At 43.9% G+C, this 20293-nt stretch overlaps 1 protein-coding gene across 2 annotated transcripts in view; it reads left to right on the top strand.

The window, feature by feature from the left end:
* CUL2 (cullin 2) overlaps positions 1–15416 on the top strand; it is a 79108-nt gene extending 63692 nt beyond the window's left edge. Inside the window, exons 19-21 of one of the 2 annotated variants that reach the window (XM_085874243.1) lie at positions 5689–5805; positions 6764–6880; positions 13992–15416. In XM_085874243.1, the coding sequence (XP_085730369.1) occupies positions 5689–5805; positions 6764–6880; positions 13992–14123 (366 nt within the window). In that variant the 3' untranslated portion in view covers positions 14124–15416. The remainder of the gene's footprint in view (positions 1–5688; positions 5806–6763; positions 6881–13991) is intronic. The other variant, XM_085874244.1, reaches the window with a different exon arrangement.
* Positions 15417–20293: the final 4877 nt, after the last annotated feature.

The raw sequence follows: 20293 nt of genomic DNA on the forward strand, positions 1-20293 counted from the left end.
TTTCAGGAAATATTGCTTCAACATCACTGAACACAAATCACTTGGTACCATGTTTTTAGATCCTCGTGGAGGATCTCTAAGTCTTGCTCACGTTGTTGTTCTTGTGGACTTTTTTGTTTCACAGCCTACAGTTTTCATCGAAACTTCCTGAAACTTGGCGTATATATGTAGAAATACCCTGCACAGACAGTAACGATCTCCAATTTTGAAAATTCCTCCTATAAAATAAGTTATGACGTCAAAACATCTTCGCTAATGGAAATCGCCAAAAAAATTATCTCAAACTCGGCAAGCTTTTTGAATTCTGTCTCCGGGAATCAAACAGGGCATTATCAGAGATGAATTACTGCACATATGATACATCACTATGACGTCGTATCAATTTTTATGACGTCATTCCTATTTTTTGACATTTTTTTGTTTCACAACCCAGAGTTTTCATCGGAACTTCGTGAAACTTGCCATGTATGTGCAGAAAGCCCACGCGCAGACAGTAACCATCTCCGATTTTGGAAATTCTTCCTAGAAAAAAAGTTGACGTCATAATATCGCCGCTAATGGAAATCGCCTACACCATTATCTCCGAAACTAGGCAAGCTGTTTGAATTTTGTTTGCGGGAATCAAGCTGGGCATTAGCACAGATAATTTATCGCAAACCTGATGCATCACAATGACGTCATATTCATTTTTATGACGTCATCATTAAGAGGACGAGGATCTTATCTCATTCGAGCTTGTTTTCGACCATTTTAATTGCTGCCATTTTCGATTTCAAAATGGCTGTCTTTTACACATATTTTTTTAGTACATATTGTTTCAGCAGCCTAAACTAACATGCCTTCCTTCGTCTTGCTTCTTTTGGTCATACCATCAATGGCATCACACAATCTCCTGCTGCCCTTCTAAAATTCTGCACGTGTGCTCCTGAACTGGCACGAATTGCCATTGGGATTGAGAACATGGTTAAGATGCCATTGTACCACACCTAAATAGAACTGAACACCACTGTCTCAATGGGTCAACAGTAAGGAGACAACAGCGGGCTATTACAAACGTGCTCCTTGTATTAGCACCATGTAACATCTTCATGTCAGATCAAAGGCAGATGTTCAATCTCATGACGAAGGAGATGGTTCCCAAATGTATAGGAGAAAGCATCTTGGCAACTGAAATATGTGGATCATCGATCTGCAATGCTTAAATTTGTTTCAGAATGGATATGTGGTGAGACCAATCTTTGGGACAAAATGACAAAGTGTAAACCTCTGCTATGGAAATCCTCAACCAAATAAATCAAACTGCAAGCAAAATCTGAAGTTTTGACTCTTCGAGCAACTTCATGTCTCATGTCCAGATTGCTTATTGTTGCACGTTCATTCCGTGAAGTGGACATGGAAGAGGTAATTGGCATGTCCGAGTTTTTGACGACCAACCGCATCCTGATGAAACCAGATGGCTGTGTTCATCCAACCTTCGATAACAGTAAAAGGCATCACAGCTTTCGAAAACCTTCCACACAAAACTCCAGAAATGCATGCAGCTGAATTTTCTGTACCAGAACCTGATCAGCATGCACATATTTCAAATATGTCTCATAGTTAATGGCACGGCTGTCATTTAAGAGCTGCTGATGGCAGTGAAATTGTTTGAGAACTGCAAAACCCTTGTATGTTCCACTCATAAATGCCAAAGCTCATATAAACTATCATATTAACCTTGTTATTTTTGACAATTACTCCATTGAGGGATCACAAAAGAAGGCTACACGAGAACGACGCAGGGATAGTAAGGCACCCATGGCAGGATATGAAGTTTATGACACAACGAAAATCAAAGATACCAAATTGTTTCTTACAAACACTACAACTGAAGATTTCCTCACCTTTTACTTGACACAGAAGCTTGTAGATAGCACACAAGTATTCATCATTGCTACAACACATAAGGGTGTCATGTCAAACAGAGCTGTTGATATCTTTCCTCGTGCTTGTTCACAGGAAAAGAGGTGGACACATTGATGATCTTATGTGTTATTGAAGCAACAAAGGCTGGGTCTACCATTCATATATACTCTCAAGACACAGATGTGTTGCTTCTTGCGTTAAGGCATGTTCCTCTTCTGGGTGAAAAGGCGGCTATGCTGATGGGTACAAGTGGTTGACGTCGACTTGTCATGTTGCAACCATTTACAATGCACTTGGAGAAGATAAATTAAGGGCTTTGTGCAAGTGGCATGCATTGACTGGTTGTGATATATCAAGCCACATAGAAGAAAATCAAAGAACCTCACCCTTGAGGAAGCATTCCTGAAAGCAGATCCGGCTATTGTAGATTCAATATCTGCCATTGAAATGGAGTACCGGCGTTTCAGAGTTGCCCCTGGAGTACCGGCGGAAAGTGGACACAGCGACGCGCTGCTCTGGTACATGCTCCCGTACCTGACCTGACCTGACACAACATATCCAGAGCTCATTGCCAATCTGCTATATGGGCTCAAGATCTTAGTCTGCATCCCATCGTTCCCAACCCTCTAAAGCCCTGTTCTTCATTGCGCAGCCTGCAAGCCACTGGCGGCCCCTGGTGGCTAAAGTGCGTGCATCCCTGAAGTGTGGCCGATAATACACAAATGTGAAAACCCCACCATAATCTGCCATAAATGCTATCAAATTGACCCAATGATTTCAAATGAGCGTTCCATTGCGAAGCGTAAAAGGAACTTCATTACATCAGTTGATGGCAGTCTGAAAACAATTATGCTTGCAGCCCAGTAACCACAACGAAAAAGACAGCACGTGGAGGCAGGGCCGAATAGCAACCATTTTGGGGTCCAACAGGCAGTGTGGCGGCTCTCAGACTGATGTCTTATCGGCAAAAGTGACCCCCTTATAAAAATTAGTGAAGATCATTGCTCTGTAGCTTGGTAGCGTGGTTTGGCTCGGTTTTCACGTTACCTATTCAGGCCAGTGTTCAATTTTCTTCTCATCAGACCACATAATTTTTTGCCTTATGCTCTCAGAGACGTTCACGTGCCTTTTTGCAAACTCCAGGCATGCTGCTATGTGCCTTTTTCTGAGGAGTGGCTTCCGTCTGGCGACTCTCCCATAAATCCGAGATTTGTGAAGTGCTGCAGAGACAATTGTCCTTCCGGCAGGTCCTCCCATCTCAGCCAAGGAACTCTGTAGTTCTCTCAGAGTGGTCATTGTGTTCTTGGTCACCTCCCTGACCAAGGTCCTTCTTGCCCGGTTGCTCAGTTTGGTTGGGCGGCCAACTCTAGGAAGAGTCTGGGTAGTTCCATATTCTTTCCATTTCCTAATTACAGAACTCTATGTGCTCTTGGGAACCTTCATCCCTCCAGAAATGTTTTGTACTCTTCACCAGATCTATGCCTCCTCGCAATTCTATTTACGGACAGTTCCATGGACTTCACGCTGGAGTTTCTGCTCTGTCATGCACTGTCAACTGTGGAACCTCATATCGAAAGGTTTGTTTATTTCTAAATCTTGTCCAATCAATTGAATTGGCCACAGGTAGACTCCGCTCAAGTTGGAGCGATATCTCAAGAAAGATCAAAGGAAATTGGATGCACTTGATCTCAATTTGGAGTGTCATGGCAAAGGGGTTGAATACTTAGTAATTGATGCAAGACATTTCAGCTTTTCAATTTTAATTAATTTGTAAAACCTCTCAAAAAAAAAAAATTCCACTTTGACATAATGGAGTATGACGTTCCATCTTTGGAATCTCGTCTTTGTATCCACCCGTGTCCCCTCTGCCACACTGTCAGTGTGTTGCCTTTTTTTCTTCTGTCACCTCACTCTTCCATGATCCTCGACCTTCTTTCTACCTTCTGTCACCTCACTTTTCCATGATACTCAATCAACGACTCAAAAAGCGGAGGGCCTCCATGTGAGCCAACAGCCATCCATATCTAGTGCACAACGGTGTCTGCGGACATCCTCCTGCAGCTGGGTTACTTTTTATTAGGAGGTTGATGGCATGATTTGCACTCCGGCCACCGTAAAACCCTTCATTCCACAAAACATACAAAAAGCATTATAAAAATCTGAAAACCCACTCTGTGGGAGTACCTCCTGTACAGCTGCCCTTTGCAGGGCAGCTCACCGGATGACAGGATTGGGGCAAAGCCTTCGGGACTGCCAATCTTTAATAATAGGAGGAAAACCACGGGGTAAACTTCCCGGGTCATATTGCGTTAGTGTGTGTCAGGGTGGTGCTGAGGTGTCATCCACCAGATGGCGGTCTCCTTGGGTTAACCTGAGGCGGTCCCTTTGGGTGGGTGCCTGGAAAGTCCTATCCCTAAGAGAGGATGATCACATGTCTCTGTTATCTGAGCTCAAGCGTTTGGACATCGGTATTGCAGCACTCTCTGAGGTTCAGAGACCGGATTGCGGCGAGATCATGGCGGGTGGTTACACCTACTCTTGGTCTCGTCGCTCTGATGGTAACCATGCCCAAGGAGTTGCTGTCGCTGTGTCCAATAAGCTGACTCAAATGTTAAGTGAGATAACACCGGTCAACGAGCGTATTATGAGACGAATGATTTGTCACTCCTTGGGTGTCATTTCCCTGGTCTCTGTATATGCTCAAACTGGATCGCTGTATCGCTAGTCGGACTATGTGTCCAACAAGCAGTTGCTGAGAGAGACTCCAATGAGATTTGTTACCTGCATAGTCTTTGAGCGTCTGCTGTGGCTGTATGGACATGTGGCTCGTTTTCCTGACGCTGATCCTGCTCACCAGATTCTCTCAGCGAGGGAGCCTCGTGAGTGGAGGAGGCCAATGGGCCAACCACGTGCCTCGTGGTTGCAGCAGGTTGATCGGCATCTCAAGGAGATGGAGATGGGCCAGGCATGTGCCTGGGGGATGGCCAGATGGAGGCCCCTGAAGTACCGGCGGAAAGTGGACGCAGCGACGCGCTGCTCCGGTGCATGCTGCCATACCTGACCTGACCTGTGGTGGCATCTCACCACCATCACACATTGTTTCTGATACTTTTTTTGAATCCTTTTAACCTCTTGAAGAACTTGTCCCACCCCATACTCAGAACTTTTTGTCCCCATCCTCCCACAGGGTGGGAGACGGAGGACATTAAAATGAGCTTCATCTGACTGACTGACCAATCATCTGCCCATGTACTTTTTTGTGCACAATATTTCAAAACCGTTCAAGATATAGTTTTCATATTACAGATGTCTATTCCTCATGACATTATCTCAATCTGATTTGATCATGGCTGTGATTGGCCGAATTCTGTTTCCATGGCAACCATCTCGTTAACTTGGCCTGTGTACGTGTTATTTCTAAAACCGTTGAACATTTAGCTTTCATATTGCACAGATCGATTCCTCATACCACCAAAAATGCTGGAGACCTGGAGTATCAGCTCCTTGTTGCAATATGTTCTCTTCTTTCTGATGTTTTTAATCTGTTGCTCGTCTCATCTCTGCCTTTGCCTCACAGCTCCAGTCTCAGCACATTCCTTCCCTGCTCCATTTCTCATATTTTAGACAAACTAGTCCACCTTTTGTTTAAATACAACCATGAGGTTGGCTTTTACTTTAGCACTGTGTTGTAGGCATCCATTGTCTGCAGTATGATTTGCCAGTATCTGTAGTATGCATCACTGAAGGTTAAACTGGTTTACCATATTGTTTTTCTCTCTGCAGGAGGAGGTGACAGTGGATTCCTCATTCACCCTAAACATGGAGTTCAGCAGCAAACGAACCAAGTTCAAGATAACGACAGCGATGCAGAAGGAATCGCCTCAGGTTCCTGACCTTGATGTGTGTTCATGCATGCAAACGTGCCGCTAGGATGGGCTGGCCAAAGTGGCCATGGGTAGATCCCATTTTATCTCTGTGGTAGTGACGCACAGTGTCCCCACTTCCTCAAGTGAGGATTGTATCGTGTCTTTTCTATTGATGACTTGCCGCTATGGCTTGCAGAATCTCCTTTTTAACTGTTGGTGACTCAATGTCACTGCAAACCCATAAATTTATTCTGCTTCCACAAGTACACGCGCTCATCGACAATGTCTGTGTGATATTGCTTTGTATAGGTCTTGCTGCAGTATCTTCCTTTCCATCCTTCCAATGGGTCTGCAAATGAGTCGTTTATCCAGCTTAAATTATTCGTACCAATGTGTTTCACGTTATGCGTTTGTTTTCCCTGATTAAAAGTCACTCGAAGCCGGTGATTTTTCAAAAGCATGTCCAGGCCACGTGGAAATGCCATCGTTAGATGGTTTCTGATTCATTTTGTCCTTGTATAACTGCAGAGGCTCAGGCCTTAAGTTGCAGGTGCCAGATGCCACCTCGTGTACTGGTGAGAGGAGCTAGCTGGGATTTGTACTTACAAATCATTTCTTTGAGGAAAGTCAACCAGATGATCTGTGGACAATTACTTTCATTATTAAGCTGGATAACTAATTAATTTGCATTTTCTAATCTCAGCTGCCTCTGCAGAAACTTATCTATTTTTTATTTATTTTACACACCGGCACATAGATTGCCTTACAAGACGTCAAGTTGCATTTTTCTTGGTTTACAATGAAACAGTGTTGTGATTTGGGATGGTCATGAGATTCCAAAGTGTGCATGGTCCCGTGGACGAAGATAAGATGTGTAATGAGGTTCCAAAGTGTGCATGGTCACTTGAGCAAAGATGTGTAATGCGGCACATCTAAGGAGGAAGAGGAGACAGAAGGGACACTTGGTTCTGACTTGCTGTTCCCTTCCACAGGAGGTAGAGCAGACCCGGAGTGCTGTGGACGAGGACAGGAAAATGTACTTGAAGGCAGCCATAGTTCGAATCATGAAGTCACGGAAGGTCTTGAAACACAACACATTGATCCAGGAGGTACGAACATAATGTGTAGGGCTTTAAGTTGTTTTTCAATATAAAGGACCTTGAATAGTATTTTTTTTTTTTTAGCTCGCCTGTTCGAAGAACAGAGAGCTATAGTGATACCCCCGGCGTGAGCATGAGCGTCAGCGTCAGCATGAGCGTGAAAATGTTAAAGTTTTTGGTACAAGTTATTTAGAAGCTTGCCATTCATTTAATATGTGTACTAGGATGCTGATATTTGGCATGGAGGTTCCTTTGGGGTATATTATTGATGTGGTGAAGTTGAAATGAAAAAATCATTTCAATTTTTTTTAATTTTTGACCTGTTTTGAACTTAACTTTTTTGTAGCACCTCAACGTTAAAGTTTTTTCCTTTCTAATGTTTTTATCTACCACACAATTTTTTACTGATTACAATATACTAACACATATATTGCTTTAAAATTATTTGGATCAGACTTCACTGTAATGCTTTATAAAAAATAGTATTAGACTAGTCTTTTAAAAACGATAAATGTATAAACAGGCAAGCATTGGGTGGCTTTGATACCAACTCTCTAGTTAGATTTAGGCATTATTTAATTAGACTTTTGGACTCAAGTTTGTTATGTGATATTTGTATTGTATTTTGCTGTGATTGTGGTATCCAGCATTGAAGCCTATTCCTCAGGCGAGTGAAATTACAGTAACAGGTGAGCGGTGGGCTGTTCCAGGTGATCATTAGCATTACGAGAAAATTTGCAACCAGAGTGGAGCTTCAGTAAGAACCCAGCAAATGAACTTGAAGGGACTGTGTAGCCCAACAGACTTTTTGTTTGTTTATTAATGAATGGGGTTGTTTTTGAAACCCAATTTTCAAAAATGGAATTTTCATCTGTTTCCCAGTTTTGATGAGATATGTGCTTTTCCAAATGAAATTTGCGGCACTTTCAAAGTTTTCCAAAGGCAAATCTCCAACTCCAGCATTTCCCAAACGCCATGTTTTGATGTCACAAACAATGGCAAATTGATGTGAAATAAAACCCCACCGTTCTTCACTTGATCCACATGAAATTGGCAAGTGGGTATTCTCAAAATTTGAAACAAAAGCACAAAACTCTAACGTGGCATGGTACATAACAAAGTGACTCTTGGGCTGTTCTTCTTCTCCCCTTTTTGTTTTTTACCTGCGACATGTTGCAAATCTACAACAACTCCACGTGGTTATTGTTGTTGTCGCTGTTATTGGGGTTCGATTTTTTTTTGATGTTTTTTAAAAAATAAATATGCACCCATTGGTCGGACAGCTGCTGGACGCCACTCACATTTGTCGCTTGACTCCACCCACCATGGCACCCAGACAAAATAATATGGCTGCCATATTGATTTTTCTGGTTGGCCTGAGACATCAGGCCTGGAGGCCTCTGCTAATTAAACACTGGCCGGGTTTGTTGCGTCAGATTTCCATTGGCTTTGTTTGGGTCGAGGGTTATTCACGATGAGGGACCCCGAAAAATCTAATCACATGTCAAATAAAAATTATGAGTTCGGTTTATTCAAGTCCGTCAGCACTCAGGTACTCACCTCCTTAAAAAAATAGCGTCAATTTTTGAACAGCCTCATATTGGGGTGAAACGATCCGTGACCGTGTGATGAATCAGCTCCTGATATAACCGTGGCGGAGGCCGTCATGGATGAGGTGTGTCGAGTTAATCTTTTAATAGCACATTAAATGTGTTTCCCAATCGTGCTGTTCATCTTTTAAGAGTGCTTTCGATGCGTGTTTCCAAATCGGCCCGTAACTGGATTTTTGTCACAGGTTGTGACCACAGTGCGGTCATTCTTTTTCTCTACTCTTTATCATAAACAGCTCGCCACAACAAACATTGCACCGTCATATAACAAACAGTTTGTTCCCTATTGGATTGTAGACCCACAAGCGTTAACATCGCACTGTACCAAAACACCGCCTTGCAGACACTCGTATAGAATGTGTGATTATGGCGTTGAAATTTGCTTCGTTAAAAAGCCATGCATGAGCCCTTTAAGAGAAGGTTTAAAAAATAAATTACCTTTCAGTTAGAGGATTTTCAGGGCAGCCCTGAAGACACCTGCATTCCTTGTGCATAAAATGTTGTGAACAGTTTGATCAATGGTGGAAGTTGGCAACCAAGCCTTTGCTATGACGTCTTCCTGTATTTCTTCCCAAAACATAAAGTGTTTGGTACGTTACTGAGTACCTTGTAGTGGCAGGTTAATTATTATGTTGTATCTCTGGGTATCTGCTTGTATGTAACTAAATGGCCCGTTGTAGCCAATGCCTCCAAATCTACTGTTCTATCCCTTCACTAAATCCCCCCTCTCCACTTCCTCCATTACCCATTCATATCCTCCCCTGGATTGTCTGAGCCCTGGACCCTGAATGTGTCCAAGTTGGGCTTTAATAGCTGCGCCTGAAGCAAATGGGTTTCATACTGAGAATTGTTAATGTTAAAACGTAACTTTTTTGTTTTTGCATACAATGTCGAAGCTCATATAAGAGCTAACACACAGAACGTATAACAAAGGGAGCAGGAAACGGGTGGGAGAGGGAAGCACAAAACAGTGGGGAACAGATATTTGGAGATCTGTTGAAGGAAGAGGGATGATAGGGTGGGATACACGGGGTATACAAGTTGGATACGACAGGGACTTCAACGAAGGAAAGCAGGGAATTTTAAGGAGTTGGGTTTGGGGTGGATTAACGAGGGTAGAAAAGGTCATGATCTTGTATGGTGGTGAACAGCTGTTTTGAAGACCTGGAGGGAAGAGTGGGATTGAAGAGAGTGTGGAAATTTGTTCCAGAGGTAAGAAAAAAGAGGAATGGAAGAGTAAAGGTGAGCATTGATTCTTGATTTTGGTGGTTTCACAAGAAGGGGGTTGCAAGCAGACCTTGAGCTCCCTGCGGAAATATGTGCAGGACAGATCACAGACGGGGTGGGGGGGGGCGATGCCTGAGAGGATACAGTGGAAGCTAGAAAGGCCACCGACCTGCCTGCGGTGAGAGAGTGAGAGACCCAAAGACTCAGCTTCATCGTGGGAGATACCAATGTTTCTAAATGCCTTGGTTTCTTCAACCTGAATCCGAAAAGGATGTGAGCAGGGAGTACCAGCCCAGAGGGAAGAGCAGTACTCCAACAGGCTGTGGACCAAAGCTTGTATGTGGTCAGGAGCTCAGGTGTGCCAAGGAAAGACTTTGCATGATGGAGGATGCCCAGTCAGGGACTGGCTTTCGAGGCCAGCTTGAAAATGTGGCTTTCCCTGGAAAGAGCGTGGCAAATAGTGAGACCCAAAAACTTGAATGAAAGGACTTCTTCAAGAGGATGGGGGGGGGGGGTTCCAGATGGCCCTTTTGGAGAGACAGTGAGTGTGACATTTGTCAGGATTGAAAGACTTGTTCCAAGTGTTGGACCAGACTGTGATTTTATCCAGATCTGCAGAGTGAAGCTGCTGCTTGCTGGTCTGAGGGATGACAGATGGTATGGCAGAGGGTGGAGTCATCAGCAAAAAGCTAGAGTATTTTCCAGAGAGTTGGAGAGATCATTGATGAAAACCAGAAAAAGAACAGGGCCCAGAACGCTGCATTGAGGAACTCCAGCCTGGACAGGAAGAGGGGATGAGAGAATTCCATGAAGAGCCACCCGTTGACTATAACAGGAGAGGAAGTCTGTGAGCCATGAGTGGAAATGACCTTGGATACCACAGGAAGAGAATTTGGTGAGCAAGGTGGGGTGCCGGACCATATTGAAAGCACGCGATATGTCGAGGTAGATGGCGCTGATTTCATGTCTGTCATTGAGGACCTTCATCCATTATTTGGAAAGCAGAAGCATACATGTCTAGGGCAAAAGTGACCTGGTCTGAATCCAAATTGATGATCGGAAATCAAGCCATTGGAGAAGAGGAAGGATTTAATGTCTGAAGCAATGATGAATTCCATAACCTTGCTGATGATTGGGAGAAGGCTGATTGGTCTGTAGTTGCAGGGATCTGTTCTTGCAATTTTTTTATGCAGGGCAGTAATGTTTGCTGATTTCCAAGCAGATGGCAGATGACCTTGAGCAAATGAGAGGGTGAATAGAACAGAGAGAGGATGAGCAAGAGCAGCAGAGCAGGTTTTTAGGACACGTGAGCTGATGCCATCTGGACCGGTTGCAGAATCCGAGTTGAGGTTTGACAGGAAGCTCTCCACCTTGTCAGGAGAAAAGGGCACAGAGTCCGGGAACAGCTGGGTGCGACTGGGTAAGGTGGGTACACAAAACGATGGGTTTGGGACACACGACTTAGAAGCAAACACGGAGTTTAGGGTTCAGCCTTTTTGTGTGCGGTGTCAGCTGTGCATCCATTTGAGGGAAGGGAGGGGATAGAGGGGGAACATCCATCTGAAACAGACTTCAGATGCCAGCAGGATTTGGAGGAGGGAGACAGGTTTGAGAGTTCAGACTTGAGATTACAAAGATGTTGTTTCCTGTCTCTCCTGAGGGGTAGACACACACTTGTTCTGAGCTTTGTGGACGGACCTGAGATTGCTTTCAGTTGGATTTGCCTTCCATGAGGCAAAGCCAATTTGTTTCAGAACAACTGCCTCACCACAAGCTTCAGTGTACCATGGACTGGAGGAAGGGTATGCGAACTGAAGATGAGATTAGATAAATCTGTGCATGAGACAGAGACAGAGACAGAGACAGAGACAGAGACAAAGTTTCTTTGAAAGAATTCCCAGGATGAGTTGATGTTGGCGATGATAGAAATGGGAGGCCAGTCTGGAAGTTTGACGGCTGCTTGAAGTCCCTGCCAGTCAGCCTGAGTGAAATGCCAGACTCAACGACGCTGAGGTGGTTCTCTAATAAAAGCCAGAAAGATGTCTACTTTGACAAGCATGTGGACAAATTTGTCAAAGCCAAATCCAGAAGCGATGAGTATCGTTGTTTGAGATCCGGGTCGGGAAGTTGACCGATTGTGTCAGTCCCAGTGAGTCGCAAAATTCTTTTGCTGAAGTGCCATGGCAGGTGAGCGAGGTACTCACACCCTGCCAACTGGCTTGATGACAATTGAAGTCACCACATATGAGGAAGAGAGAGTTTGGATGAGAAGATAGAAGTTGGTCCATGTTTTCGGATAGTGAGGAAGAAGAGGAGATGGAGAAGTCATGAAGTTACGGAGGGTATACGGTGAGAAGGGAAAATATTTTTTTTAATTGTTTTTTATATATTTTAAGACATGAAACAGAGGGTATTGAAAGAGTGGCGGAATTGTGGTGAAAAAACCTGAAGGTAATAAGTAGAAAATAGAATAACATGATCATTCACACAAAGGAAAGGGTGGGCCTCAAGGAAACCTGATATGAAATGACAGATGGATACTCACAAATTAGCACAAGTATTAAAACGCAACCGAACTACAAACATACAGTAAACACAGAGACACCAAAATAACAGCAAAAATGAGACAAAAAACGACCGGAAAACTTTTCTTTGCGAAGGTCGGCAGAGACCCTGAGGGTCACCTCCGTAACTCAAGAACTGGAACCTGAAGTGAAGACGAGATGGGATAAATTAACAAACAGTATACTATGATAATTTAAGATAAAATTTGAAACCAACAAACAGTATAGTATGATAATTCGGTCACTTTAATGTTGAAACCTAAGTTGATTGTAACCTTCTCAACTTTCTTGAAAATATATTCAGTGCACAACCCGAGTACAGCCACCAAGTTTCAACTCATTCCGTCCATCGGTTTCGGAGTGCATTCAAAACAGGCAGCAATGAGTACAAAGACAGCAATGAGACAGACATTCGTGTACAAAGCTAAAAAGGTGCATTATCGTTTTATTGGAGAGCATTGACATATTTTACTTGCAGAGGATTGGCATGTTTTATTTACACATTTACAGAGAGAATTTGCGTCACTTACGCCAAAAAAAAAACGAAGCTATGAATAGTTTTGACTCATTCTGTCCAGCAGTTTCGGAGTGCATAGACGACAGAAAGGTGGCTATGATTATTTGTATAATCTATATATAATGGAGCAAGTGTGTGTGAGTATGTATGGATGTGTATCTGCTCTTCACCCAGAGGTTGGACAGCTAACCTGATGTCACCCACAATTGTAACCTGAAATACTTAACCTAAAGTGCCCTGAGGACACAAACAACCCTGAGGACCTAAATGACCCCTGGGGACTGAAAAAAACCACCCCCTCCCCAACCCTCACCCCCAACTCTCTGTCCTCCCCTCCCCATTTCTCTGTGTTCTTAACAACAATACACAAATATACACAGGGAACTTTGGTGCATGAGAATGCCATTCTGCCTATCATGCCTGCGTTGTTCCTGTTCCTGTTTGTTAAGGACAATGTTAAAAGTAAATAAAGATGGAACGTTAAATTCACAATCACTTCCCCCTTTCTTCCCTTATCCTCACGATAATTCACGGAATGATCTTTGTTTGTGTCGCGCTACTCCTCCGACAGTTGTGGGCCGATTCCATCCAGACTTGCTACATAGGATCAGCATAATCCGAATTAATGTAAAGGGATGTTTTTATCTTTACCGGTGGTGTTGGCGGAATGGGGGAGGGATGCAAATTCTATATGTAAATGTGTGTTGTGTCGTGCCACCTCCAGGTGGGTAAGGACATTACTCGTCATCATTTACAGTGCAGTATTCCTGTCCCAACGTTTTCCAGTGCTGTAAGGTCTTTCTAAATTACAAGCAGTCGGTATGTTTTTGCTTCATGGGTTATTTAATTTTTTGCTGGCACAGAGCTGTCAGTTGCCTATACACCACCCAAAGAAAGGTATGCGTCAGAAGAACGTGTTGCATGCTTGGAACAAAATCACCCATAGGGTGGATATTCTGCTCCTCGATGCAATGGCAACAGGAGGCCCAGAGTTGTAAGCATTTTTTATTTTCATTTAACAAATGTAAGAACAGCTATTTGCAGCAAAACGTTCCAAAATGTTCACAAAACGAAACCTGGAGGAGCGCATATTGCTTCATTTTGACTGTGATGCTGTAGTGGTTACCTTTCAGGTGTGGTCTAACTGGTTGGTCATAGGTTCATCGAACGGTTTTGTTGTGGTGATGACTTTGTCAATGCAGGTGATCGGGCAGTCTCGAATGCGGTTCATTCCGAGTGTCAGCATGATCAAGAAGTGCATTGAGGATCTCATCGACAAACAGTACATTGAGCGAAACCAGAACTCTACGGATGAGTACAACTATGTGGCATGAGACGTCGAACTTCGCCTGACTGGCCTTTTAACCTACTTCACGTCGTGTCTCTGTCATCCTGTGTCCATTTCCACACTGTGCTGCTTGTCCTGTCCTGTCATCTGTGAGGTGTCCATCCTTCCCCTATTCCTCTCGATGGCCCCTAAATGCCCATGGGTTCCCCACCGAACCTCGCTACCCTTCCATCCGTGGCCATGTTGTTTGCGCCCAGCCAGGAGTATTCTCCGTGAACCCAGAAATGCCAAAAAATGGGCTGTTTGAGGAAACTTGGGTCAGATAGACAATGCTTTTAAACGAATTTGGACTTTATTTTTGTTTTATTATCACAGAATCAACCCTTGGACAGTTTCACTCCTTCTTTAATTTTGACACCTGCGGGTGGACAGGCATCAGGATGCATGTGTATATGTGTCCACCTGCTGTACTGAGTGTTTTCCTTCAATAAATATTACAAACATAATTTTTTTTTTAAGTTATTCATAGGGGAGCTTCTGTAATGTGGCAAAAAACAGTCGGTGACTGAGGTGTAATCCTTCCTTAAACGTCAAATTTAATTAATTATATTGAGCCCCAGTCCACTTGAGTGCTTGGCATCGTCTGTTTTGGCGGGGGGGAGGGGGAGGGAGGTATTCCGCCATCCCACCGAACAATCAGTTGCCATAAGACCTTCCACCCCCAATGGGTGCTCGTGCATTAACAGGGGTCCATTTCTCGCTTATGTCTAAGCTGACCTCGCTGTATTTTTGTGATGCCGATGGGATGAACCACATTAGGTGGGCGTTTATTTAATTTCGTGTTTCATTGCAAATGAAAAAAGAGCGACATTCGTCGGGTTCCTGGGATGGATGGGAGGCTTTCCCCACGATGTAATTAAAGCTTCTCGGAGGAATGAACCCATGGCTGGTTAATGGTAATGTAAAGGCCACGTAAACATTTTCCCTTTTCTCACTTGCACTGCTGAACTGCTTTTAGTGTGCTTCAGAAACACTCGTTTTAAGCTTGTTTTCCTGCAAAGGCTGTTTTCCGTTTCTCTCGAAATTACACATCACTACCCAATCTGAATCGCATCGATCATTTATGCCACCCCAATGCCTGTATTGTCTTGTATAAAGTATTTTCTGTCTTAAAAACATGTGATCATCTGTAATTGCAGTCTCTTCATTTTGCTCACTCCTTTTATAGAATGGAATTTCCAGCTTGATGTGTGTGGAATGTAATTTTTTGAGAATAAACTGGATCCTCCACCCAGCAATTAGTTGAAGGAACCATGTGACCTTGGAATCCACAAACTTATCAAGATCTGGTGAAATTTATTCTTGTTTTTTTATTCTAAAGTTGACCCTCATTTGAACCCAACATAATATCAAAGCAGAAGAAGCAATTATTAGCTTCATTGCCATGTTGTGTGAAAAGTGTTTTCTGATGATATAAACAGCGTGTACCAAGTTTGAAAATCGGAAGCTTTAAGTGATTTGGTGTTGCAAGTCTCGGGCTGCCTTTTCAGTTGCAAGTGAGAACATCAAAGGAGCATCTTGAGAAACCCATATTCATTGGGAAATGGCTAAATCCTATCTGACCAAAGGTATTTGTACATTGGCGTGATGTAGAGAGAAATGAATTCTTTCATCTTCATACAGTTGATTCTCGGAGCAAGTTTACGATTGTTTATTCTATGACTATCTCTTTTGAGACTCTCAGGATGAGGGTTTGTTTCAGCCTGAAGTTTCTAAATTTGTACAATGATTAATTATATGACTATTACCACTACTTTCGTGGCCCTAATTAATTCCAACTTATGTGGAGTCATACACGAGGTTTTCCTCAACAACCACTCTCTCCTGAGCATCCTCTCTCTGCACCTCCACCTCTCTCTCATCTCCCTCTCCAACCACTCCATCCTGAGCATCCTCTCTCTGCACCTCCACCTCTCTCTCATCTCCCTCTCCAGCCACTCCAACCTGAGCATCCTCTCTCTGCACCTCCACCTCTCTCATCTCCCTCTCCAACCACTCTATCCTGAGCATCCTCTCTCTGCACCTCCACCTCTCTCTCATCTCCCTCTCCAGCACATTCATCCACCTCAATTTTGGTCTGCCCCTTCCCCTGCCAACTCCCTTCGAATCAGACCTGCCTGACCACATGCCCCTCCTTCCTGAGCACATGCCCCGACCAACCCAGACATTCCTCTTCTGTCTTTTCCTTCATGTCCCTTACTCTTGCCCATATCCTGATATCCTCATTCCTCTTCCTTTCCTTCAAAGAGATCCCCATCAACCCTCTCAGCATTTGATCTCTGTCCTCTGAAGAAATCATTCCCCTTCCTTTCTCAAGGCCCAAGCCTCTGCTCCGTACAAAAGAAATCGTCTTCTTACCCCTTGATAAATCTTCTCCCTCACCCGAAGCAGGATCTTTACCCCACACATGCGAAGTGAAAAACAGGTTCAGCAATTGGTTCACACTCTGCCTTTTCTGTCCATCCATCGACAATCGTCAGTTTATGATTGAGGAACAACTTAATTTCAATTGAATATTGTATTTTGAACATGCATCAGAAAACGAACCTGCAGTTGAGCAGTACTTTGTCTTTGAATTTGTCCCAATCGCACATGTGTAGAGGAGCGAGATAATGTTTTTAGTCTCTTCCTGTCTGGAAATCAAAATTGAAAATCATTCCAAACAAGTAACTTACTGTTTTTAGGGATGTCATAAAGGACATAAACAGGCACGAAGAACTAATGTAACGTGTTAACTAGGGTGGTGTAGCAGATGCTGCATCAATGGCAGTAAACTTCCAGAATTATTTTATTTACGACCTTTACAATCTTTATTTTATTTCCATTGAATTACACGAGGGAACACAAATCACTTCATCACTTCTAAAACCCTCCAGTTTTTCAGTACTTGGACATGTTAAATAAGGTGCTTTATAAGACACTAAGCTTGGTGTTGGCTTCGTGGTTAAGGTGACTGGCTTGGGACCTCAAGAGTCCTGAGTTCAAGCACCATTGAATTGAATTGACACCAGGTGAGGTTGACTCAACCTGTCATCCTGAGATGAATAAAATGAGTACCAGCATACTGGGGTAATTACCATTCAGGGTAACCTGTGTGAGAGTGGCGACCCATCCCAGACTGTACTCCTTGCCAATGAAACTGCCTCGGAAGCCCTAAACACCTTTATGGCACAAAAAGAATGGTAAGTTATATTAGACACTGCATCAACGGTGGTAAACTTCGTGTGTGTGTGTGTGTGTGTGTGTGTGTGTGTGTGTGTGTGTGTGTGTGTGTGTGTGTGTGTGTGTGTGTGTGTGTGTGTGTGTGTGTGAGTGATCCATAATTCCAAAACCATGAAACCATTCATCTCTTCCGGTTCTGGAGCGTTGACAGGTCTCCCTCGGGGCTCTCTGCTGACGATCTCAAAGTTAAGTTTCCGGTCGTTATCTGTCCCGTTTTAACTGTTTATTTTTCTCACCTACATGTTACTGTGTGTTCCTAGTTCAGTTTTGTTTCAAAAATCGTGCTATTTTGTGAAATTTTGTCGACGTTGTCTTACCAGGTGCTTGAGGCTTGAGGCCTACCGGTTCCCCTTAGTGTATGATCGTGTTTATTTGTTTTTTCTCCCCATTACCTGCAATTTCTATCTTCCCCACTTCCCGAACATCCCCCATCCCACCCAACTAATCACTCTATTTATTATCTTAAATTTAAAAAAAACGCTACCTTTTCTCATGAATCTTCTTCTTCTTCTTCACCTCTTCTTCTTCCTCCTCTTCTTTTTCTTCTTCCTCCATTTTTTTCTACAACACTTCCATGACCTTATCTGATTAAAACTCTCTCAAACATTAATAATAACAACAATAACGATCTCTTAAAATGCTTCATCTTCCTCTTTCACACGTGTGGTACTCTTTACTGTATCATAATGCACTACTCTTCTGCGATTTAAACAGACTGCTCTCAATTCGACCTTTCCTTCATACCTTGCCTATAAAATCCAACTGTTACAGCGTTTCTTCTCTCCATTCTCTGAATTCGCCTTTATTGCATCCATCAAGATTTGTGTTAAATCGCATCTCTGACCTAAAACTTTAAAAAACCCCAGTTTGCTATGAGTGTTCGCTTTCCATCAACTATTCTTTTTTTTCCAACTTCAGTGCCAACTCACCCCTCTCACCCCTCACTCTCAAAGCAACCATCCCACTCTTCTCCCTCCAAGCCTCCCTCTCAACTCTCTCAAAGATTCCCCCCTCACCTTTCTCCCACCTTTCATCCCGCTCAAAGTTGCCCTCCCCTCTCATCCACAAAGCTGCCTCCTTCCACTGCCCTCTCACCTCCATCTCTTCACTCCACCTCCTCAAATCCTCAACTGCCTTCTTCCCCCTCTCTTGTCCCCCCTCTCCCCCAGCACCACAGAGCCTTTTCTCCTCCTCCTCATTCGGCCCCCTCCCCAAGCTATTCTGCAATCCCCCACACTCTTTCAACAACCTTCCTTACCTCCTCCCTCACCACCTGCAACCAAAGCCTCCTCCCCTACCTCAGAATTAAAAGTGTGGACCTCAAATATCCAGGGCTTTCGCTCAAACCTTTCAGATATTTCCATACAGGTTGCCACTGACAAACCAGACGTAATTTGCCGAACAGAAATTTTCCTCCACCAAGACGTGTCTGACTCCCAAGTATTTCTCCATTATACAATATAAACTTACTCCCTCCGCTGGTATGACAGACCTGAGCCTCGTCCTGGTGGAGGAGTTGCTCTCTTCATCAAAGATTCTATTCCTCACTCTCCATGCATTGCCCTCACTCCCCCACACCCCCAGGAATACCTCTGGCTACGGCTTCCCCTCCACTCCCACCTCATGTTTATATGTGTACTGTACCGTCCACCAAACAGTGAAAACTCCATCTACACCTCACAATCCGAAAAGATGGACCATCTTCTATCTTCTCATCCAAAGTCTCTCTTCCTCATATGTGGCGACTTCAATTGTCATCATGCCAGTTGGCTAGGTGTGGGTACCTCTCTCACCTGTCATGGCACTTAAGCAAAAGCTTTCTGCGACTCATTGGGACTGACTCAATCCGTCAACTTCCAGACCCCGATCTCAACCAATGGTACTCCATCTCTTCTGGATCTGATTTTGACAAATTTCCCTTACAATATTTGCTGCTCTTCCTCCGCTCCAATCGGTTCTTCTGACCATGTCCTTGTAAAAGTGCACATCTCTCTGGCTATTATCAGAGAACCACCTCACCGCCGTCGAGTCTGGCATTTCACTCAAGCCGACTGGCAGGGTCTCCAAGCAGCCATCAAACTTATAGACTGGTCTCCTATCGCTACTTTCTCCAACATCAACTCATCCTGGGAATTCTTTCAAATAAACTTGCTCTCCCTCATGCACAGATTTATCCCCTCTCGTCTTCAGTTGTCCTACCCTTCCTCCCGCCCTTGGTTCACTGAAGCTTTTGGTGAGGCAGTTGCCCTGAAACAACTTGCCTTTGCCTCATGGAAAGCGAACCCAACTGAGGGCAATCTCAGTTCCTTCCATAAAGCTCGGAACAAGTGTGTTTCTACCCGAAGGAGAGCCAGAAAACAACATCTTTCTAATCTCAAGTCTGAACTCTCAAACCTCTCTCCCTCCTCAAAATCCTGGTGGCATCTAATCAAATCTGTTTCTGGTATATGGTCCCCCTCCATCCCCTCCCTTACCTCAAATGGCAGCACTGCTGATACCGCACGTGAAAAAGCTGAATGCCTAAACTCGGTGTTTGCAGCTAAATCTTGTGTCCAAAACCCATCACTTTCTCTTCCCACCTTACCCAGTCGCACCCAACTGTCCCTGGACTCTGTGTCCTTTTCTCCTGACAAGGTGGAGAGCTTGCTGTCAAACCTCGACTCAGATTCTACAACCGGTCCAGACGGCATCAGCCCACATGTCCTCAGAGCCTGCTCTTCTGCTTTTGCTCACCCTCTCTCTGTTCTATTCACCCTCTCATTTGCTCAAGGTCATCTGCCATCTGCTTGGAAATCTGCAAACATCACTGCCCTGCATAAAAAAGGTGCAAAAACAGATCCCTGCAACTACAGACCAATCAGCCTTCTCTCAATCATCAGCAAGGTTATGGAATCCATCATGGCATCAGACATTAAATCCTTCCTCTTCTCCAAT

This window comes from Eptatretus burgeri, chromosome 3 (genome assembly GCF_056783735.1).
Source record: "Eptatretus burgeri isolate ZD-2024b chromosome 3, Ebu_testis_v1, whole genome shotgun sequence".
Classification (NCBI taxonomy): Eukaryota; Metazoa; Chordata; class Myxini; order Myxiniformes; family Myxinidae; genus Eptatretus; species Eptatretus burgeri.